General features: G+C 42.5%; 2 protein-coding genes across 2 annotated transcripts in view; one reads left to right on the forward strand and one right to left on the reverse strand.

The window, feature by feature from the left end:
* Window positions 1–623: 623 nt before the first annotated feature.
* On the reverse strand, window positions 624–23,141 carry LOC131483912 (potassium/sodium hyperpolarization-activated cyclic nucleotide-gated channel 2-like). Its single transcript, XM_058682267.1, has 4 exons — window positions 23,058–23,141; window positions 21,783–21,950; window positions 6,289–7,165; window positions 624–4,101 (listed from the first exon to the last, which is right to left on the reverse strand). The coding sequence occupies exons 1-3, from the start codon at window positions 23,139–23,141 to the stop codon at window positions 6,659–6,661; spliced, it is 759 nt and encodes a 252-aa protein (XP_058538250.1). The 3' UTR covers window positions 624–4,101; window positions 6,289–6,658.
* MPP7 (MAGUK p55 scaffold protein 7) overlaps window positions 6,719–24,026 on the forward strand; it is a 301,509-nt gene continuing 284,201 nt past the window's right edge. The window contains exon 1 of the mRNA XM_058681606.1: window positions 6,719–6,853. The gene's annotated coding sequence lies outside the window, so the exon portion shown is untranslated. The remainder of the gene's footprint in view (window positions 6,854–24,026) is intronic.

The following is a 24,026-nucleotide window of genomic DNA, read 5'->3' on the forward strand; positions in this document are numbered from 1 at the left end:
CTCCTCCCATGAACACACCGGAAGGTACTCTTCCCTCGTTAACAGGATCCCTGCTGTAACGAGTTAGTCAATTATGTATATCCGGGGAGGGAACAGTAGGAGGGATAGTATCAATTTCTCAGGGCTCGTGCAATTTGAAAAAGCTCCTCAGGTAATTTTGATATCCTTTAATACGTTCTCTTTTTGCTAGTCTATAGAGGTTATTGTTCCCACGTGCGCACACGTTCATGGTTTTTTGAGTGTTCTACGATTGTAGCTGCAGGATTCGGGAGGACTCTGGGGATGGTACGCTGGTGGCAGTGGGGTTGTGTGACTTGGTGCAGTAAAGGGAGACGCAGATATGAAGACAGAACCTGGGAAAATGCGAGCTAGTAACTTGATCTGGGAAGAATTGATCATTAATGATGAAGTCCAACAGTCCCACACCACCAGAGACAAACCGAAGTCTAACTTACTTAGGTTAATGAACTCGTAACGGGACAGAGTGCGCCAAGGGACCCAGGGAGGGCCTCACCAAAAAAGGAGGCGGCAAGGTTATTGCAAGGTGCGTGGGAAAGGTGGAGTTGGGTAAGATTTAGCTGAAAGAGTGTTATGACGGTTTCGAAGCAGAGCGAAGCTGTGAGTAATATTTTATAAACATTTAATAATATTCTTAGCAACATCAGGTCTGGGCTGAATGGCATACTCGGAGTCCTATCTCCTTGGATTAATGCAGAATGCTGTGTGTCCAAATCCTTTACCTGACGGTCTGCACCTCGGCTGAAAATCAAGGCTGCTTCTTTGTGTCAAAGTGACCCACAGGCTCCCATCATTCAGGCAAGAGCAAGGGTTCCGTTCTCACTGATACTCAACTCAGTTTCCCACAGTCTGTGATTTTAGAGAAGGAGTTTTTTTGGCCCTATGTCCTTGGTGTTAATTAACAAAAGCAGTTTTTGCAGGTTCACATGGGTGTGACAAGATGCAAAAGTACATTTTTTACTGAGGCACCAAGAGACAATAGATGTAAACTTCTAAACTTGCCAGAGCAGGAAGCAAATCTCAAAGGAAATATCTCAGCTCCTCGTTGACTCTTAAAAATCCCTCACTCAAAACAGGATCGTACAAAGGCAGTGGAAGTGGGGTTTAGGTAGGATCTGTGAGGAAGTTTTCTTCTGAGAAAGCAATGCTGAGTCCCACCTAATCTCTGGTCCAAGGTCTTCCTCCTTGATCTCCCTGTGGAGGGGTGTCAGGAGGATCAAAGTGGGTTTGTGTTCTCTGGTTCTTGGAGTCTCTGGCTTTTGCCTAAGATATCTAAAATGGAGAGACTGAAGGTGTTCGCTTGAGGCATTTGTTCAGAGAGACAGTAGGGAAGGAGAGGGAGTACTCAAGACCCGTGTGCTCTGAGAATCCACCAAGCTCTGGCATCTGGGTCGGTGGGAGTAAAGTATGTGTGAAGGTTTCTCGAGGACCCGAGGAGAGCCGTTTGTGAGAGAGGGCTGTGCTGGAGATGTGTAAATCTTTTTTTTTTTTTAATGTTTTTTAACATTTATTTATCATTGAGAGACAGAGAGAGACAGACCGTGAGCAGGGGAGGGGCAGAGAGAGAGGGAGACACAGAATCCGAAGCAGGCTCCAGGCTCTGAGCTGTCAGCACAGAGCCCGACGCGGGGCTCAAACTCACAAACCAAGAGATCATGACCTGAGCCGCAGTCAGCCGCTCAAAGCACTGAGCCACCCAGGCGCCCCTGGAGATGTGTAAATCTTGCCCAAGAGCAACACCTGGAGAGGTGATCAAGCAGAGAATTTGTAGAAAGTAGCCTTCTGGGAACCAGAAACTAAGGGTCCTCCTGGGCGCGGGAAGCGGCAGCCAGAGAAAACTGCATTGACCAGGACAGGAGAGACAAAGTCAGATGTTTCAAGTTCAGGTCTCTAAGATTGTTAGAAAGCACCTGAGAGGGGAAGTGCTCCGTGTAGTCCTTGGCCAGGGCCAGAGCAACGTCTCCCATCTCCCCGCAGCAGGAAGAGCTGAGCACGGATGCCTGATCTCTGGAGCACTCTCCTGTCCTTACCTTGTGAATTTGGAGGCGGTTCCTTCTCCCCTTCCTGGGAGGACCCAGCCTGCCTGGGACCCTGGCTGAGGGAGTGGAGGGAAGGCCTATCTGAATGAAGCTTGAAGTGTTGATCAAAGTGTATTGGCATTCATATGAAAATTTCTCAGTGAAAACTATATTTTATGGCTTAAACTGATCAAAGGATTTTTATTATCTAAAAGCTATCAGAGAAGTTATGGGACTGCCCACATGTTCATCTAAGTGTGAAGGAACATGGGCAGGTGAAGGTCCACCTTCTGCTTGTATCGTTTCATTGGTCCTGACTGTTCTACGTGCTGGTTTCAGCTGAGCCGAGAGCAGTGTTCACGGATATTCACCAACCTGGCAGGTGCTTTTGCTCTTTAGGTAAAACAATGTCAAGAGGTATACTTGACACAGGGAAATTGGGAATCAGTAGAAGACTTAAATGGGAATGGCAGCTCGAAAGTGGAAGAGACAGGGATACTTCGTGTCTGGAAGCCAACTGAAATAAACAGATTTCAAGAAAGCGGGCAGTCACCATTGAAGACTTTGGTCTTGGCCTCTGGGCCTCCATCTTAGTGTGAAAGGACAGGCAAAGACTTTCACTGAATAGATAATGGAGCCCCACTGACTGACGCCACAAAACGTTGGGTAGCGGGGGGCAGGATGCATGCCTATCTGGCAATCTGTCTAGTGCCTGTTCTCTGGAAAATCACTGGCTGTCAACAGAGATGGGCCCTGGCAGCCATGTTGGTGGTCCCCACTCTCCCCACACCTCCATGATCACAGGTGGTGGGGTAGAGTGGAGACGGACCAGGCACAGCCACTCGTATTTTCTCTCCATAGAATTTGGGATTGTGTCAAGGTAGTTGATTAGGTTGGGGGTTGGAGAGCACTAAGGTAGCTTTACTTTGCTGAACTTTGGAGCCCTGAAAGCTGTTTTCTAGAGAATGGGAGAGTAGAAAGAGGCTGGTTTGAAGACAGAGAAAACTACAGCCAAGTTCCTCTTGTCTTTCAAGTCAAGACTGACTTATCTTTGCCCTTGGATTCTACGTTACCCCTCTGTCTTAAGCATTAATCTTTGAACTCTATTATTGGGGCACAGAGATTACTTTTCAGTGGCTTTGAAGCATTGTGCCATACATTTCAGTGGTTACATTTTTTATTTACTTTTTAACTTATTTAGTTGCTGCATCTTTTGATTCACCTGCCACTACCAGCTGGATGCACCAAGATATTTTGACATTCTCAGCATTTCCACTGATTAGCCTCCACAGTGCAGGGTGGGGGGGGGGGCTCTCTTTTCTTACAGATATCTGGTAATGGTGTGAGTTCAACCAGTAAAGAGAAAGCCATGGTCAGAAGCACACAAAAGGCCGGAACTGGTAGAACAGATCTCTAACTCCCAGGGCTTCAGCTCTGTCCTAATTCTGGCCAAATAGGATTAATACTGTTAACTCATTACTACCCTAAAAGGAATGTCATAGTTATAAGGGTGTGTGTGCAATTTTTAATGACTTGTGTTGAAGAAACGAAGGAGATAATGTGAAACAACAGTCTTTTTCTTCTCATGCTTTGCTCAGCTCTTATGCTTTCAGAATGCTGCTTCTAATTGGATTTTTGTTTCCACATTCTGGGCTCATCCATCCTAGGTAAACTTGCGATGTGGGGAAAGTTGATTTTTTATGCAATGCTTTCTAAGGCTTTGCCTTAGATTTCCTGCTTCTGGACTGTGGCCCAATGTTCCTTTGTTGTGGCTCTTTGGATCTAGAACCTGGTAGCCTTTCACTGGGATGACCCCCTACTGATTCAGTGATTCCTCATTTCTTTCAGGATGATCTCCTTGGCCCTTTCTGGATTCTGTTCCCATAGCACCCTTGATTTCCTAACCACTTGTGCAGTAACAATTTGTCTGTACATCCACCTGGGTTGGTATCATACTCAATATTATACCCCCACAGCTAGCCTATCCCTGCAAAATAGTAGGTTCTTACTAGATCTATGCCTGATAGACTGGCTTGGTGAATGAATGTCCACTTCTTTGGTGACTCTGAAAAGGGAAAAGAAAATCATGATTTTATTCCAACATCCTGTTACCTTATCAGGAATCTACGATAAAATACAAACTTCCTACCACTGCCTACAAGGCCCTGCCTCCCTCTCTGACCTGTCTGGGATCACTCCCTCCCTGTGCCAGTCTAACCACACTGGTCTTCTCTCTCTTCCTACAACATTACTCTTCTTCCTTCTTCAGGACCTTGGCTCTTGCTGTTTCCTCTGTCAGGAATGCCATTGCCCTCGGGTTCTGTAGAGCTGGTTGGTGTTTTCTGATTTCAGTGGCAGCTCAGATCTTAGAGTATTTCTCTCTCCCTTCCCAAATTCAAGAAGCACCTCCATCCCTTGGGTACCTGTTTTCTTCTTTGCCCTTATCCCTTTCTGTAAGTTTATCTGTTGACTTGTTCATTGTCTTTCTTCTACTGATAAATAGCTCCTACTCTGTCTTGTTCAAGGCAATGCTTAGTAGAGTGACCAGTTCACTGAAGGAACTAGAATTTGATGATTAGTATTATTACATGTTTGTTGAGTAAAGGAATAAAATAATATATTTTTTAATTTTTTTTTTTTTTTGAGAGAGAGAGAGAGAGCACATAAGCGGGGAAGAGGCAGAGAGAGAAGGGGACAAAAGGTCCAAAGTGGGCTCTGTGCTGACTGGCTAGCAGCAAGCCGGATGTGGGGCTCGAACTCACGAACTGTGAGATCATGACCTGAGCTGAAGTCAGAGGCTCAACAGACTGAACCACCCAGGTGCCCCATAAAAGAATAATTTTTGATATAAATTACTTAATCTCAAAGAAAGAATGTTAGTAATGGAATGCCAGGCATTATTGTGGGAAAACTTTTGGAGAGTTTTCTTGCCAATTTGGTCATAGTAGGCAGTGAGTGCTAAGTTCTTTTTTTTTTTTTTCCTTACATATTTACACATAATTAGATCTCAACAGTAAGTTACTTGCTTAGAGTATACTGGGACATCTATTTTCAGACTATTGTTTAGGATTCCATTTACTGCAAAGGTGATATAAAAAATTGTTAGGTAATGAGGTTACTGCCCTCCAGAGTTTTATCGTATTCCCAGGAAAAAAGAGAAAAAAGGGGATGTGCCCTATTCCTTGTATTGAGTTTCTTGTCCTTCTTTTCAAGTTCATGTTTACCTTAACATTCCTTTCCTTCCTTGGGTTTGAATTTTGTCAGCTTCCATTTTTTTTCACTACTGTATAATTCATGGAGTTGTTGGGGAAAGGCTTTATTTCAAACAGCCTATTTCTGAACCTCATGGGAAATGACAAGAAGAACAAATAGAATAGGGAAGCAGCCAGAGAGTTAAGGGAGTATGGTCCCCAGGTGAGTTATGCTTCATTCCCTTCTAAACTGGCTACAATAACACAGGGCCAGCCTACTCTGGTCTGAGAGCTCAGATTACCTTAACTCTAGGTCACTGATCATTCTCTCTCTCCTCCTCCCTTGACTTTCAATTTTCAAAGTTAAAGTCACATCTTGAAGTTCTGTCACATCCCTTTCTTTCTTATAATTCCCTGCAGTGGCTGAGTTTTCCAATTTATATCTTCTGAATTTCTTTCCGTATACTTCCTTTTTTTGTTTTTGTTAGTGCTTTATTTATTTTGTCCTTTGGATTCTAAATTCTTCCTGTCAGGGAGTTGTCCTATAAATCTTTTGAGAGTGTGATGCATTCTACATTATGTGTAAGTAGCATTTATTTACTCAGGAAAGAGCATGGGTGAGCCTCAGTAATACTTAGTGATACTTGTAAAGTTCTTAGAAGGGGCTGATACCAGTTCATATTGTTTTGATGACCATCATATGTTGCCTGTATTACTATATATTTTTTTCTACCGTGAAAGAATTAGTCTCTTGGATATCCCGAAGGTTTGCTTTACCATTCTTTGCACTTTACTCACTTTCTATTTAAAAATTATTTCTAATTATAGAAGTAATATATGCCTCATACACAGGTAAAATGAAAAAAAAAGTGACGCATAATTTTGCCAGGAGCGAAAACATTTTTCGTCTTTCCTTCTCTTAGGACAGACAATTTCCCTTTGAATCTTATGAAGTACTTAAAAAATACCCAGGGAAAAACTCTCTAAATCCTAGCTAAATTCACGTTAAAGGTTAGCTGTTACTCATCAAGTTCATTCGGGCATCAAAGAATCTCTCGCACCTGGCAAAGAAACCTGGGTATCCGGGTTTCTTCGCTTCGGAGACGTTGCAGGTCTGTAAGACAACGCATTCGGCAGCCACCTGGGAACCGAGCGGGTAGGGGCGGAGCTTCCGATGATTGAGGGGAGAGGGAGAGGAGCTACAGAGCTCTCACCAATCAGACCTCTGCTTTGTTTTCTCTTACCGACCAATGAGAGAGCTCTGCTGTCGAGGCCGTCTTCAAGTCCGAGACGCCTACCTCCGTCGCAGCCTATAAGCAGGCGCGTCTTACGAAGCGTCTGAGGAGCTCCGGCCCCGCGGGCGTTACGGTCCCGCCCCAGCCCGCCCCTCCAGCCGTGGCCCCGCCCTTCCGAGGGAGGGGGCCAAGTCGGTTACTCGCCGGGCTGAAGGTGGGGGCCGGGCTCCCGCTGGGCTCGTGCGTTCTGCGCCCGCCGAGGCGGTGCCGAGCCCGCTGGCTCCTGATTGTCCTTTGCGGCGGCTGCGGTCGCTGCCTCCTCGTCTCCCGACCCGGGGCTGCAGGGGCCAGAGCGATCGCGCCTCCCGCCGGCCGCGGCTGCCCGGAGCAGGTAATGGGGCGCCGGGGCTGCGGCGCCTATCCGAGCACCGGTGCGGCACAGGCTGTGGGGTCTGCTCCCCTTGCTGTTCCCGCGGGCGGCGGCCGGGCCAAGCCGGGCCGCGTCACCCGGAGCCTCCCGCCAGCCTCGAAGCGCCTCCTCCCGGGAGCCCGCGGCGGCGGCGACACCTTGCGGGGAGGTGGGGGCGGGGTCGGGCGAGCGACCGGGAAGGGGGGGGGGGCAGCGGCGGGTGGGACCCCTTGGGGACTCGCCTGAGGCGGCTGGGCCCAACGGAGGGCGCGAGGACGCGCAGGTGGAGAAAAGCTGCGGAGTTGAGTCAGAGTCAGGCTCGCGAGGAAAAAGGATCTACTGATAAGTAGCGATTAGCTGAGTGGCTTTTTTTTTTTTTTTTTTTTTTAAGCGAGAAAGGTGTCTTGGGTTTTGCTAACTATATATTTCCTAAGACAGGCGCATTGCAGTGCCACTTACACATGAACACTGTTTACTTATTATTTATTATTTTTTAAATTAAAAGTCTTTAACGTGAACTTGTTTGGGGACTTTCCTGAAGTGACAAGTAGACCCAGCAGTGTGACTCACCTTTGTCTGGGCTGAAGTGGGGAACGGTGCGATGGGAGTGAGGGGGAGGAATGTTCACGAGGAATGCCTGCGCAGGTTTGAAAGGCTTGACGGGGTGGAACCTTGTTTCTGTCACTTTGTCAAATTGGGATTCTTTTTTCTTGTAATTTTTTAAACATTGGCATTCAAATAAAAAAGCTTCTCTAAAAACCATCTCTGGGTTTAGCTTTTAGGGATGCACCTGCTTGGTACTCATGCAGTAATACTTTGCATAGAAGCCAGGCTATTCATTATATGAATTGCATTTTGAATTGTTACTACCTTGGACTTGCTTAATAACCTTTTTCCATTCACTATTAAGTGAAATGGTGAAGGTCACCGGGTGTCGGTGGTAATGGCACAGTGAGAACTCTTGGAGCAGTGTTCTCCCCCTCTAGGTGCACTCCAGTTCTACAAACCAGTACAGGTTTTCCCCGCGCTCTGAAAACAGCGTTCCCGTGAAACCTTTTCTAAGCTGAAGTGCTGCAAAGCAAAGCAGCACTTACTATTTATATGGCAAACATTTTTAGTGTTCCAGATGCACCCCCCCCCCAAAAAAAAAAACCTCTTGGGCTTTTCTGATACCTTAGGACACGTTTTGCTAGTGGATGCATTAGAATACGTCAAGGTACAGCACAGATGCTCGACACAGGTCAAGGCTGCGGCAGCGTGATGCTGGATGCTGAGTGTAGTTCCCAGGGAAGGAGCTGGGCAGAGCCACTTCTGATGCTTCGGGTGCATCCTGCCTCTATACCAGCCAGTGCAAAACAAACACTGAACGTTATTTTCGCTTTTACATTAAAAAAAAGGGAGAATCCTCTGTTGGATTTCTTCCGGTTAGCTAAGTAGGTCTTTCATAAAAGCAAAGTAGTGGTACATGAACTTGTGAAAAATGGGAGATAACCTGTATTTCCATTTAGGTCTTTTAATGAGACTCTCATAGACTCTATCAGTTTTGTAATCCTTCTATTCAGAAGGTAATGCATATCATGCCCATTTTACAAGTACCCAAATGAAAGCCCTAGAGATGAAGAGAATTCTGTTCCAGGTCACCTGACTCCTACTTTATTTTACACCTGTAATGGATTTAATCCAGGATCTACTAAGGTTCCCACCATTAAGCAAGCGTCTGCATACTGATTTGATCATGTGATACAAGAATCACAGATGGAGGCGGTTATTTCCAAGTAAAGGAATATTGTCTCTTAGGTTTTTTTGTTTTGTTTTTTCTTTCTCCTCGAGGTTGCTAAGATAGTTTAAATCACACCAGAAAGGCACTTTCTCATACAGGCTAAACAAAACAAACTCCTCGTGGTGCTATGTGAAAAACCTCTATTTTAAATTTTGGGAGGTTTTCCAAATTAGAGAACCATATCTTATTTACGTTTGCATCTGTAGCTTAGCAGTGGACTCCAATACTGTTTTTTGAATTGACCCAAAACAATTCACACGCAGAAGGCAGAGGAAAATGAAGCATGATGCGTTTTGGTCCTGACTTATGACTTCTTTTTGCAGAAGGTTTACTATAAATTTAGTGGAAAAATTGAAAATGTAAAAATCATTCCTTAATTAGAATAACACAAGGGAGTTTGGGGGTTAATGGAGAGCAGGCTTAGATGGATAGTTGGGAGGAACCTTTTGAATGATGTCAAGGCCAGGGGAACTTTGGAGAATTGCTCAGTTATGTTAAATTTAGTAGTCATCAGGAACATGGAAATGTCTTATGAATTAATGGAACTGTTCTAACCATGAAGTTGTCCCTTTACATGGGAGATGTATCTGTTGCATGTAACATGTACATTTTGACATAAGTTTTCCTTATAGGGTATAAGGCATCCCTTACACAAGCCCTATCAGCCTAACTCTGATTCTGTTTGTTTTTGCAGTAATGTCTTAATTTTTAGTCTCCTGTCAAAATTTTTGGCACCCAAGCAAAAATTGCCACTAAGAAACCTTTATCAGCCTGTTAGTTTGTACAGAAAATGAGTCCTCTTTTCTTATGAACACAACCCTCTTGCCAAGTGGGAACCAAAGAGATTTAGGCGGTTTGTATATATAGTATTTGTTGTATTCTTATCTAGGGTTTCTTCCTTAAAAAAAAAAAAAAAAAAAAAGAATAATTAATTACAATGTTACACAACTCCCACTAGGTGGTGCACTGGGTGCTGCTTCATAGAGCTCAATCAGATTTTTTTTCCTTATAAACATTTCACTGACAAAGATACAAATGTACTGTAACTGTTCCTGTTGTAATGGCAGTTCAGAGATAATTGCAATGAGTGACTTAAGTCAGTTTTATTAAGTGAGATTATTTGGAAGGAAAAAGCAGCTTAAAGTGATGGACACTGTTAGTAATTTTAGAAATAACTTCTAAAAACCTCTCTGATTCTCCCTGTGATCAGGAACCAGGAACCAAAAAACCACCAGAGTGTGGATTTTTGGTCCTACATTTGCACTTTTTTTTTTTTAATGGCTGTGTTTTAACTCTTAATGTGAACTAGGAGCTATTTGAGCATAGTTTTATGTTTTGTTCTTTGATTACTGTTTCCTCAAAAGTAGTGGTAGAATTAAAGTGGGCACATATAACAAGAATATTCAAATCTTGAGTATGAGCAAATTCTTAAGTTATAAATTTTTTTTCCCCAGGCACATAAAACACTTTTGGTTTTTCTTTCTTGAAGGCTCCCATAATCTGTTCTTTTAGGAGATCATTATTATCAGCTTACTCCACTTATAAAGAAGGGAGTATTCTCCCTCTGATTGTAGAAGCTAACAGGCTTGTTTGTTACTGATTAATTGCTGTTACTGATTGTTAGTTACAGTAGGGGGGCTGAGAAAACCTACCTATTGCTTTCATAAGGGGTGCCAGTTTTAGATATAGAAATGGCATTGTTACTGGAGAAGAAGGCCTGTTTAGGACGATTGCATTTTGGGAGATGTTTTGCAGAAAGCATTGGACTTTTTTTTTTTTTAATTTTTTTTTTTTTTATAACATTTATTTATTTTTGAGACAGAGAGAGAGCATGAACGGGGGAGGGTCAGAGAGAGGGAGACACAGAATCTGAAACAGGCTCCGGGCTCTGAGCTGTCAGCACAGAGCCCGACGCGGGGCTCGCACTCACAGACCGCGAGATCATGACCTGAGCCGAAGTCCGCCGCTTAACCGACTGAGCCACCCAGGCGCCCCAGCATTGGACTTTTAAAAGGCAGGATAAGAACTTAAACAGGAAGGTCTGTAGGTGGTTGGTGGGTGTGTGTTTCAGTTCCAATGAACTCTGTGTGGTGAGAAGGGCTTTGGTAGTTTGTTTCTTGGAACCAGCTGGGATTCTCAGGGGATTTGATGGTGCTTTGGGAGGGGGAAGATAAATAGGTATCATTCCTTCTAGGATGCTAGCTCCTCCAGTGCTGCCAGCCCTTGGATGAGCGTGGGTGTGGAAAGCTGGCAGATTACAAACTGCCTGAGTGTGGGCTTTCCAGAGCTCTCTGCATCTTTGACTTGAATCAAGTCAATATGTGTCTTAAGTCAGGTCTATAGCTATCCCATGGTACAGACTTGGGCTAGTTAACTCTTTAGTCTCTAAATTTATGTTTTTAATGTTTAAAATAAGTGGAATCCTGAACTTCATAAAATTGAGTATGGACGTGAATAGCTTACAAGAGTTACTAGGCATATAGTCGGTTCTCATGTTATGGTAGGTGCTTGAATCTGTATATACTTCTGATATTGTCTTCCACTCCCTTAAAAAAAAAAAAAAGGAGTCAATAGAAATAGGCACATTTAAGTACACACACACAAATTTAAGTAATCTGCTGTTATTACTTGAACTGAGGACTTGAGTTGGGATAGGAAAGAAGTCTCCTGGTCTAGATACTGCTTTGAAAAGAGAAGGGTCAGGTAGGATGCCTTAAAGGGCGGGCTCAGTAAGGGGGTGGGATTATCGAGCACTTTTGCTCTAGTATGCATGGTGAAAACCTCCCATTAGCTTGACTCATGGTAAAAACGTGTTTGGGAGATGGTGCCTATGTGTGTTTATTTAAAGCACTTTGAATCTCGAGAATGCAAATATTCCTGAAGGTTGTTATTTTTTTCTTTTTTTGGCAATTGGAAGTGTGTTGAGGGGTGTTGTAAGAATCTGGAGTGGAGCCAGAGACAAGGATTATGGAGCTGTGGACCAAGATTTGTCAAGCTTCTGCTGCTGATAACTCAAAACATTTTTGTCCTCTTCCTAATATAGCTTCTGATTCAACTTCTGAAGATTCTGTTTGGATCTCTATGCTCTTTTTCGTGTTTGGAATTTAAAATCCAGTTCCTAGTAAGTCTCCTCAGAGTAGACTTTTTTAAGGCAGTTGAATCAGGGTACAGATTCGACATTTTGTCAGGTTGGGGAAGGAGTTACTGTGTCTTGAGAAAATGAATGAACATTATTTTGATTTATTTAGAGTCATTTTAAATAGGATCAAAAGTTTAAGTTTTGAAATTTCCAAAATGGTGATCATTTCCCTTTTAACATGCATACATTGAACATGAAAACTGTAGACCAGTGGTTCTCAAACCTCAGGGGCCTCCAGCTCACTTGGAGGGCTTGTGAAAACCTAGGTAGCTGGAGCCATTCTTATTGTTTCTATGTTTATTTACTTGGAGAGGGATAGGGAGGGAGACAATCTCAAGGCACGCTGTCAGCACAGAGCCTGACGTGGGGCTCTATCCCACGAACCATGAGATCATGACCTGAGCCAAAATCAAGAGTAGGACGCTTAACCGACTGACCCACCCAGGCACCCCTTACAGTTTCTGACTCAGTGGGTCTGGGGGTGGGCCCTGAGAATGTGCCTTTCTAATAAGTTCCAAGGTAATGGTGATGCTGCTGACTCAGGGATCACACTTTGAAAACCACTGAGGAGATGCCAGGTGGAATATAAGCGTAGTGGTTAAGAAAAAAGGCTTTGAAGGTTGAAAGATCTGGATTTGAATCCCTGCTCTGTCACCGACTACTTCTTTGTCTTCAGGCCCCCCCTTTTTTCCCTCTGTTTTTTCCTTTTTAAAAAAAAAAATTTTTTTTATTCTTTATTTTTGAGAGAGAGAGCGCACGCACAAGACAAGAGTGTGAGTTAGGGAGGAACACAGAAAGAGGGAGACACAGAATCTGAAGCAGGCTCCAGGCTCTGAGCTGTCAGCAAAGAGCCTGACACAGGGCTGGAACTCACGAACCGCAAGATCACGACCTGAACTGGAGTCGGATGCTTAACCAACTGAGCTACCTAGGCACCCCTGTTTTTTTCCTTTCTAGAGTAGAAACGATAATAGTGTCATAATTCTGTTGACTATTCAGTGAACTCAAATGTATGGAAAGCTCAAAGAGCAGTGCCTGCCAGATTGCAAACATGCAGTAAGTGTTGGCTTTTAATCCTAAACAATCAGTTAGGGTATGAAATAAATAGAATCCTGAATCTTGGAAAGTTGCAGTATGCTCCTTAAGGACAGAAACTTTCCTATTTATCCTCATTTTCTAGCAATGTGCTGTGGCAAGGGTATTTGAGTACTCCATTTCTAACAAATGAAGGAAACGTTTGTGGGTCTAATAATTTTGCAGAAACATTTTTTTAAAATCTAATTTTTGAGAGATACAGAGTGTGAGTGGGGGAGGGACAGAGAAAGAGGGAGACACAGAATCTGAAGCAGGCTCCAGACTCTGAGCTGTCAACACAAAGCCTGAGGCCAGGCTTGAACTCGTGAACTTTGAGATCATGATCTGAGCCGAAGTTGGATGCTTAACTGACTGAACCACCAGATGCCCCCAGAAACATTTTTAAGCGACATAGAAGAGACATTAGTGGTTTTTTTCTTTTTCCGCCTAAAAAGGTTTCTTTGGTCAAAATATTTTGGTTTCTTACAATAATCATTGAAGTGCACGTTTTATACAACAAGAATTTTAAAGGTTGTTCCTGAGAGTTCAATTACAGGAAGTACCCGAGAGTCTTCTTTAGAAAATGGTCTTGCCGGTATGCGTCTGACCCTTGGTTTCAGCTCAAGTCATGATCTCACAGTTTGTGAGTTTGAGCCCCACATCGGGATCTGCGCTGACATTGGGGAGCCTGCTTGGGATTGTCTCTCTCCCTAGCTCTCTGCTCCTCCCCTGCTTGTGCTCTCTCTCTCTCTCTCAAAATAAATAAAGTTTAAAAAAAAAATTAAAAAAAGGAAATAGTCTCCCCTGTATTATGGGGACTATGTTTGATGACCCCCAAATGCAGTTCTTGGAGATTCTTCCCCCTTTGGCTGCCTGCTTGGTTAATTCTCTGTCTGCAGGTCTCTGAGATTCCACCCCTGTGGAGCAAGCCTCTGAAAAGTCGAGCTTCATTCCTGATGCTTCCTGTCACAGTCACCCATTTTACTTCCCTCCGTGCACTTGTCACCCTCTTACAGTGTTAGCTGTTGACTCTTTACTGTTTCCTTCACTAGAACGTAAAGTCTGTGAGGGCAGGGCCCAAGTGCGGCGCCTGGTGGGTTGGGGATTTAGCACTTCCTGGTTCCATGAAGGAACGCACGTGGCTGGGACTCCCTTGCCAGGTCAGGTGTGCAATTAATTAATTGCATTAATTAATGCTCCCTTGGTGGCCCACTGTCCTTATCGGTCCACGTGAAGGCTCTCTGTTCATTTCATTGTGTATTCCCCCTTCGTCTCCTATTCTATTCCTGTTTCTCCTCCCCGCCCCCTCCCCACCTAGGACCCTCTCTTGGGCTTGTGCATGACTTCATTAAATTCTGCCAGATTATTATCTGGAATGGCCGTGCCAGTTTACAAGGTTGCCAGCTGTCCTTCCCACATTCTTGGTATTTTCTGACCTTCTAAGTTTTTACAATCTGATGCAACGGATGGAGCCAGCTGGGCACAAAGTGATACATTATCATTGTGATTTAGAATTCTCCGATTACTGATGCAGTTGAGTATCCTATCATATGCTTCTTAGCTGTGTGGCTTTCCCCTTTTGTGATTTGGCATTTATATATTCTTCACCTCTTTTTCTTTCTTTTTTTATTTTTTAACGTTTATTTATTTTTGAGAGAGTGCAAGTGGAGGAGGGGCAGAGAGAGAGGGAGACACAGACTCCAAAGCATGGTCCAGACTCTGAGCTGTCAGCACAAAGCCTTACAGGGGGCTTGAACCCATGAGCTGTGAGATCATGACTTGAGCCAAAATCGGTGGCTTAACTGACTGAGCCACCCAGACACGCCCCCCCCACCCCCCACTTTTTAAAAAATTTCCTCTTTTTCTATTAGATTTCTATAGCCCTCTTCCTGCTTTTCTCCCCTAATTTACAGGAATTTTGTGTATATTCTAGGTGTTAATCTGTTGGATTTTAAATGGTGCAAATATCTTCTCTTAGGTTTTTTTTCCCCCCATTGTTTATTCTAGTTTCTTCTTTGAAATCCTTTATTGAATAGAACCTTTAATTTTGTTATAGTTAGATCTGTTTTTTCACCATCTAGGGTTTGTTTAGGAAATATTTCTCCATTATTAGTTAACAAAGGTATGTTTTCACAGTGTCTCTTCCTGTTCTGCATCCACAGTGGTTTTTGTTTTATTTTCATTTTCATTCCTGTAACCTGTTTATAGATATTGGTATGTATGTTGGAGTGTGAGACCCACCTGTATTCTTTTCAAATGTAGTTAAGCTGGTGGTTTTCATCCCTGACTTTACAGTAGAATTACCGAGGTAGCTTTCAGAAACCTATGCCCAATTTACCCCGTATCAACTGAATTGTAATCTAGAGAGAGTGGAGAAACCCAGCAGTTGTATTTTTTTTTTTTTTTTTTTTTTTTTTTTGTAGAAACTCCTCTGGTGATATGTAACAATGGTTAAACCATGTATTAAAAAAACAAAACTCAACTGAGTGAATTTTTTAATGTTTTTATTTATTTTTGAAGGAGAGAGAGCATGAGTGGGGGAGGAGCAGAGAGGGAGGGAGACATAGAATTTGAAGCAGGCTCCAGGCTCTAAGCTCTCAGCACAGAGCCCGATGTGGGGCTCGAACTCGCAGACCGCGAGATCATGACCTGAGCCGAAGTCGGATGCTTAACTTAATGAGCCACCCAGGCGCCCCACAATGGAGTTAATTTTAAAGGTCTTATTTACTTTATTCAACGATTCATGAACTGGGCAGTAACCCATCTAGCAAACAGAGAGGAGCTCTGGAAAGGAGCTATACTAGCAAAAAGTGGATTGGTTATGGCCAGGTTGGCGTCCTTTAGGAGATGACTGTGGTCGGGCAGGTTACCTCACTAGCACTGATGGGGCAATCTATCTTATTGTATCTTAATGACTAGCATTTCTTTCCCATGTTCTATGAAGTTTATTCTTTCAATAATGGCCAACTGTCTTTCTCCTTCTAGTTCTTATTACCTTATCTTTTGTATTTCCTTGCTTTTATCGCACTGGTCTGGAATTGTGGTGACACATTGAAGAGTAGCAGAGATGGTGGTGTCTTGATCCTGTAATAACTTAAGGAGACTCCTCTGTAGTTTCACCTTTAATTGGGAGATTTATTTATTTTTAGTGGTTTTGATTTTACTTTGTTTTGGGTTATATGCTCTATATTTTATTATTTCATTTTAAAGGTTTTTTTTTAGTCTACGTAATCTTTACACCCATTGTGGGGCTTGAACTTGAGACCCTGAGATCGAGAATTGCATGTTCCTCTGACTGAGCCAGCCAGGTGCCCCTGCTCTAATTTTTTAAGTACTTTTTTTTTTTTTTTTAAATTGCTTGGCTTCATTGGTTTTGAAAACTTGAGAAATAAACACAGAATTCTCTTTCTGGTAAGGTAACTGTCATGGTTGGCATATGGACCTCTTAACCCTGAAAAGTGATAGAGGTTTTTAAGTTACATATTTCCATTATTTTTATGAGGCTTTTCCAAAGTAAGTTATGTGTAATGACTCTGCTTAGTTGAAAGCCAGCATGTGTTTGGAAAAACAAAGCAGAAATGGTTATCTTAAACTGAGTGAATTTTTTTTTATTTTTCTTTTGACGTTTATTTTTGAGACAGAGACAGAGCATGAACAGGGGAGGGTCAGAGAGAGAGGGAGACACAGAATCTGAAACAGGCTCCAGGCTCTGAGCTGTCAGCACAGAGCCCGATGCGGGGCTCGAACTCACGGACCGTGAGATCATGACCTGAGCCGAAGTCGGACGCTTAACCCACTGAGCCACCCAGGCGCCCCATTAAACTGAGTGAATTTTTTTTTTTTAAAATGGAAGTGTAGTGCATATTACACTTAGAAAATTGAATATACTAGGATATGCATATGTCCTATATGTGCAGCTCACTGAATTATCACAAACCAAACGCACTTGTTTAAGTAGCATTCAGATTGAGGAGACAAAACATTAGTAGGACCCCAGAAGTCACCCTGCTGCTCTTTTCTGTGACCTTGACTTGTAACTGTGGTGATTAGTGGTCATCTGTCACTGGGTTCTTGTTGGACTCTTGATTTTGGGTGTTTTGTTCAACAGGGAAATCAAAGAATAAGGCTGTATCTGAAAGTTCATTTGAACATTGGAGCCTTAACTTAGGCTCCAGTCCTTGGGCTTGGCAGTTTTCAAATGTGTTATTTCACTACACTTCACACTCTGGAAAAATTATGAAGGATCTTCTGTTTCTGTGAGTTATATCTAACAATATTTACTCTATTAGGAGTTCAAACAAATTTTGGAGTATTAACTCATTAAAAAATAATAATCCCATTATATATAAACAAAAACACTTCAGAAAAATAACCATTAAAGTAAGAAGAGTGTCATTATTTTATATTTTTGTAACTCTTTTTTTTTTTAATGTTTATTTATTTTTGAGAGAGAGAGAGAGAGAGAGAGAGACAGAGCATGAGTGGGGGAGGGGCAGAGAGAGAGGGAGACACAAAATCCGAAGGAGGCTCCAGGCTCTGAGCTGTTAGCATGGAGCCCGATGCGGGGCTCGAACTCACAGGCTGTGAAATTATGACCTGAGCTGAGGTTAGACGCTTAACCGAGTCACCCAGGCTCCCTGTATGGTATTTCTATTTTTAATTTTTTTGGGAGACCTCCATACCGTTTTCTACAGGGGCTGTGCCAAGTTATATTCCCATTCAACAGTGCATGAGTGTTCTTTTTTCCATTTCTTCACTGAAACTTGTTACTTCTTATCTTTCTGCCATTCTGACCGGTGTGAGGTGATACCTCACTGTGGTTTTGATTAGCATTTCCCTGATAATTAATGATGTTGAGCAGCTTTTCATGTGTCCATTGGCCATCTGTATGTTGTCTTTGGAAAAATGTCTCTTCGGGTCCTCTGCCCATTTTTAAATCATATTAGTTTTTTTGATGTTGTATGAGTTCTTTATATATTTTGGATATGAACTGCTTTCAGATCTATCCTTTGCATGTGTCTTCCCCCTTTACATTTTGTTGGTTTTCTTTACTGTACAGAGGCTTTTTATTTTTGGGGTAGTCCCAATGGTTTATTTTTGCTTTTATTTCCCTTGCCTGAGGAGACATACCTAGAAAAATGTTGCCAAGGCCAGTGTCTAAGAGATTACTGCCTATGTTTTCTCCTAGGAGTTTTATAGTTTCAGGTCTCATATTTAAGTTTTTATTCCATTTTGAGTTAATTTTGTGCACGATGTAAGAAAGTGGTCCAGGTTCATTCTTTTGCATATAGCTGTTCAGTTTTCCCAGCACCACTTATCGAAGAGACTGTCTTTTCCCCATTGTATATTCTTGCCCCTTTTGTTGTAGATTAATTGACCATATCAACATGGGTTTCTTTCTGGGCTCTCAGTTCTGTTCTATTGATCTGTAGGTATCCGTTTCAGTATGTAGTGTTTTGATTGCTGTGACTTTGTAGTATAGTATAAAATCTGGGATTGTGATACCTCCAGCCTGATCTCCTGTCTCAAGATTGCTTTGGCTATTTGGGGTCTTTCATGGTTCCACACAAATTGTAGGAGTATTTGTCTTTGAAAAATATTGGTGGACTTTTGATAGGGATTGTATTGAACCTGTAGATTGCTTTGGGTAGAATGGACATTTTAACAGTAGTTTTCCAGTTCATGAGCTTGGACTATCTCTCCATTTGTCTCCTCTTTAGTTTCAGTGTCTTCTGATTTCCTGAGTACACGTCTTTCACCTCCTTAGTGACATTTATTCCCGGATATCTTATTCTTCTTGATTGTAGCTCTTCATGTCTGCTTAGTAGAAGCTGGATTTTTCTGTTGTGATTGGTTGTTCGGTTGGAATATATGAAGGAAATCCAGTCTCCCACAGACTCGTAGTTGGAAGACAGGAGTGTTTTAATGATCTTTTTAGATAATCCTGGGTATTCTCTTTGACACTACGTCAAAACTCTGTAAGTGACAGTTTCTTAAAAATTTAGTTGCAGACTAGAATCTTTTAACCTGTATCAAACTTCTGTCATTCTGTTACATTTAATTCTATTGGTATATCTTGTCCTTTTGAATCTTCATATGTGTTTTGGAACATATTGGTTCACGGAATTACATAAATCTCCCAAATGTTGGCACCGTTTATGATAACCATTTGAAAAAAGTCACATTTGTTAAAAATCACCTGTGATCCTAGGAGAAAGATCTGTAAGTATTGAGAAAACTGTCAATGTTCGTGGCGCAGATGTAATTTTTGGAAAATCCCAATTTTTGCTTGAAAGCTTGAATTTTCTCACGGTCAACACCAATGTTGGGTGTTTTCCTTGAAGCGATAAGTTCACTTTGTAAAAAAAAAAAAAAAAAAAAAAAAGGTCTGTCACATACCCCACTTTCAATACTCAATTTGCCTTACCGTTGTTACTTCCTACAAGATGATATTCTGTGGGGGGCAAAAACTGCCAGCCCAGCTTGCAGATCACAAGGTTGGCACAACGTCTTTCCCTGGAGACAACCATCATACTTCAGTGTGTAGCATAAATTCTTACGCATCCTTCCTGTTTTGTCACAGAACATTAAGAAGACACGTATTCAAGGGTCGAGATTTCACGCAATTGTTAATTTTCAGTGTTTCATCAAGGATGTTCTTTTTAAAAAAATGTTTATTTTTTATTTTTGAGAGCGAGGGAGGGTGAACACAAGCAGGGGAGGGGCAGAGAGAGAGGGAGACACAGAATCCGAAGCAGGCCCAGGCTCTGAGCCGTCAGCACAGAGCCCGATGCGGGGCTTGGACTCACAGACCGCGAGATCGTGACCTGAGCCGAAGTCAGATGCTCAACGGACCTAGCTACCCAGGCGTTCCAAACACCTTCTTATGTGAAGGTGGCATCTTTTTTTTCTTCTTACTGAGTGGAGAGGACTGTCCCCACCTTACTTCCTGCTAAGGTGCCAGCAGTTTTACACACTCTTGCTTTTAGATCATCAGTACAAATGTCAGTACAGTGAAAATCGCAAACAACCTCTCAGCATTAGTTATAAAAATCATTTTGACGTCACGGAAGTCCTGAAAGATCCTTCAGGACCCCCAGGGTTTAAGGATCATTGAGAACAGCTGGCTGATTGTATCTCTTGCCAGGGCAGTTGAGGGTCAGATCGTGCTGATCTGTGTCCCCTGAGGTTGTTCTGTTCTGTTGGTTCTGAGCCAGATCCAACTTTTCCTTTGCTTATTTTCTCCTGAAGCTATCTTCTTAGAAGCAGGGGGGGACCTGCTGCTACCTCTTGGCTCAGCTGTTGGTTGTATTTTTCCAAGTGAGGGAAAGTTTAGTAACACTAGGAAAGAAAACCGTTCTGAGATTAGCAACCCCAGACCTGTGTGAAGCTGTTAATTTTGCCGTCTTATCACAATAAATACATCTGTTCACATGCTGATATTTGGTGTAGTTTCCTCATCTTTTAAGATGAAGATAATCGCAAAGAGAAGTTGAAGAAATGTCCCGTACATTTATCAAGAAATATTTGTTTGGTTAATGTCATCATAATTGAGAAGAATTATAACAAGTGGTAACCTGACGGAATGCTTTTCATTTAATGTATGGTTTAACATGTTCTTTTCTTCTTTTATTTCCTGTAAATAGTAATCAGAGCTTGATTTGATTGTTTTTTTCTTTTCTTTTTTTTTTTTTTTTTTTGCAAAATTGCTTCATAGGTGATAAGGTATACTTCTAACTGGAGTCAGGCAGTACGTGGTTTTTTTTTTTTTTTTTTTTAAAGTTTATTGATTTTGAGAGAGAGAGACTACGTGTACATGCAGGGGAGAGGTAGAGAGAAGGGGAGAGGGAGAATCCCAAGCAGGCTCCGCATTTTTAGTGTGGAGCTCGATACGGGGCTTGAACTCACAAACCATGAGATCATGACCTGAGCCAAAATCAGGAGTCAGAGGCTTCGGCTGAGCCACCCAGGTGCCCCGGGGGTAGGCAGTACTGATTGTCTTTTTGTGATGTGCCTGGTCAATGATAATCGTTGCCTACATTTAATATTTTATTAGTGGTTTGTGAAGTGGTCACATTTTAATTCTATCTTCCTTATTTATTAGGATATTTTTATAAAGAGGAAATTTCCCGCATCAGTTATTTGAGATGTAGTTGTTAAGAAAAGGCAGGTTAAATGTTTGATTTTTTTTTTTTTTTTTTTTTTTAAATCAGTTTTCAACATTATGAGTTGGCGCATTAGATTACAGAATAAATGTTCAGGATGAGTAAATTGGTCTTTCATTTTTCTTTGAAACACTAAGGGAAATTACACTGGTTTTTAGAAATAAGTAAATCCAGAGGAAACTATGAATAGAAAAATTCTTTTGTTGTATTCTGAAAGTAGCCTAATCCATTTGAAATTAAAAAAAAAAAAAAACAAAACTATGGTACACACCTACTGATGCTGTTAAGAAAATTAGAAAAAGTTATATCTGGTACAATGTTTCCCCCTCTTCTTAAAATTTACAACATGGAGAAACGGATGCCGGAAAATACAGTTTTCTTTGGAAAAAGGATAGCAGTAGCCGAAACTGGTTACGGGAGGGGTCAATCAGATCGAGCAGGAGTGTCTGTTGGAATTCTGGGGAGAACAAGGGAGGCAAAGGCCTTTAGTCTTAAGCTACAGACTCTCACCTTGATGTTGGCCGGGACTTGAAACAGGTCCTTCTGCTTCAGGCTGGACCTGTTTCAAGCTGTTCCTCCCTTCCTGAATTCCTTCTCGTAATTTGAGTGATTGCTGAACACGCTTAGTCCCTGGACAAGAGATTATGTAAATGCCTGTGCACATTTGTACCCGCCTCCTGGGAACTGATTGACAGCTGTTGCTGCTCAGCTGTAGGGTTCCAGCTTTTCCAGTATTTTCCCTCTCGTGCGCACTTCAGGATGGTCCACGGCGAAGTAGTTCATTAGTGATGCGCGTACTGACTCTTTAGCCTCTGAGATCTGTTCAGTCGTCTTCAGTTCAGCATCTTCTGCTTCACCGATGATAACTAAAGTGAGTTTGACGTGGCTTCTGTTCTTGTTGTTTCTAATCTCCACCTGGGCCTACAGCTGGGGAATTGAATTTACTCTTATTTTTGCGTAGGGAGCCTAAAATATCCCTAGGGGAAGACTGCGAATGGTATGGCTAGGTGGCTTACCAAAATAGACATTTTTCTCTCTTTGGGTCATTTTTAACTTCATAAAAGCTTGAGAATGCTTTAACATAATCAGATAGGCTTGGAGTTTACAGACAATAGCTGCCATTTATAGGTCCTTCACTACACATCGGGCACTGTGTTAAGCCAGTGCTCTCTGATATTCGTGTGTAATTTTCACAGCAGCCCTTTGAGTACTGTCTTTTTTTCTTTTACAAATGGAGAAGACCGAGTCATGAAGTTACGTACTTTGTCCTGAGTCCTATGATTAGAAAGTGGTGAAGCCAGGATTTCAAGCCCGGCCACCCATTCTCCTACATGTCCGAAACCAATGTGTGAGAGTATCCTACGATTTGAATTCCTACTGGAATTTTTCTCTCTTTTATGCATCTTCAGTCTCTCTGTGACTCCTGGTGTTAGTCTGAACAAGCGCAAGGCTCACCTGCTTTGGCCAGTGCGCTAAAAATGTATCCACCAAATCGCACCCCTGACGGCAGACGTTTGCTTAGGAGTCAGAGGGCACTTCAAAGAGGCACCCACTGCGAGCATGCAATTGTTCTGAGGTTTTATGTTTGATCTAACAGATTAAATATCGCTTTCCACTGTTTAAAATTGACACTCCAGAAAGAGGTGTCATTTTTATGCCCACCCTTGAACCTCCACAAGTGCTTCAGTTTTGGAAACAAGTCTCTGGGACTTTGCGGTTAATGTCCTGTCCTAAGATAATCCACCATGTTGGTATAGTGGGGGTCAGGTGGGAAGGTCACTGACACGGTACAGATGGACAGTGGTGAGGGGTTGAACGGAGGAGTAGAGGGTGGTGCAGGACGAATTTTCTAGAGGTTCAGGCAGTGTGATAGAACAGATTTGATGACCGGATATTGGGAAGTTTGGTTCTTCTAATTCTTAGGCAGTTGAGTGTCTTCTTGGCTTCTGCCATTGACTCTTCTTTTTGTTCCTTTCCCTTAACTATGGGAGTGTCTTCAGTCCTTGACCATTTTTTCATGCCCCTCACCCCTGTTATGGTGCCTTTGCCCATTGTCCGGGTTTTGGTCTGTTCGGTGACTTCTAAACTGCCAGTGGCTTTGGTGAGCTCCATCTAGTTTATTGAATCCATCTGAGCCCTGATTTGGTGAAGCAAGTTTGCAGGTGCTCAGTGGTATCTCCTCACTCTTTGAATGTCTTACGGTTCCCATGTTTGGTTTCAACTGCTCTTCTCTCTGTAATGATAACATTTTTAGGTGGTATACAAATTGGTAGGACTAGAACATTTCCACATCCCCCAAGGGTCCAGAACTCACTGGAAGGTGGGCAGTCACACTGGCCAGGACACAGGGTAATGTGGCATTCCTTCCTCTGGCCCCTTGGTTCCCAACGAAGCGCGCAGCCTGTGATAATGTCAGGGATTACATCACGGTTCCACTAGAACTGACAGGAACTATCTGTGTACCTCCTTTCAAGGGAACGCTCATAAACAGCAGGTTCTCCTAGTTTTTCAACTAAACGTAGCTTCCGTAAGGCCAAAAGTCTCATTGTGAGGAGAAGGAATGGTTGATGTTCTTAACCATGACTGCTCTCTTCCTTGTATAATCAATGTTTATTGCCCTGGTCACTGAAAATCTTAAGGATATGTAAATATATATATAGATATATTTTAAGTAGGCTCCACCCCAGGGCAGAGCCCACTGCGGGGCTTAAACTCACGACCTGATGAGATCAAGAGTTGGCTTGACCTACTGAGCCACCCAGGTACCCCGAGGCAAGATGTCTTAAATGGTTAAGGATATGAACTATAAAAAAAAGTTTTTGTTTTTTTTTTTTTAAATTTCTTTATTTAGGTTTGATTGACCTACAGAACACTGAGCACATTTAATGTGTCCAACTTCGTGAGTTTTGGAGAGAAACCCCTGGGACCCCATCACCACCATCTGTGCTATAGACTTTCTCCTCATTTGGAAAGTTTCCTCCTGCCCTATTTATGATT

Source organism: Neofelis nebulosa, chromosome 8, assembly GCF_028018385.1.
Source record: "Neofelis nebulosa isolate mNeoNeb1 chromosome 8, mNeoNeb1.pri, whole genome shotgun sequence".
Taxonomy (NCBI): Eukaryota; Metazoa; Chordata; class Mammalia; order Carnivora; family Felidae; genus Neofelis; species Neofelis nebulosa.

Coding starts and splice junctions, on each gene's coding strand:
- LOC131483912 (XM_058682267.1), bottom strand. CDS start 23,141: ATGGAGCTCACCAAAGCCACTGGCAGTTTAGAAGTCACCGAACAGACC. Junction 21,951..23,057: donor GCAAAGGCACCATAACAGGG/GTGAGGGGCATG, acceptor CCCCAGCTGTAG/GCCCAGGTGGAGATTAGAAA. Junction 7,166..21,782: donor TCGCCGTGGACCATCCTGAA/GTGCGCACGAGA, acceptor TCAACTCCGCAG/CTTTTCTCCACCTGCGCGTC.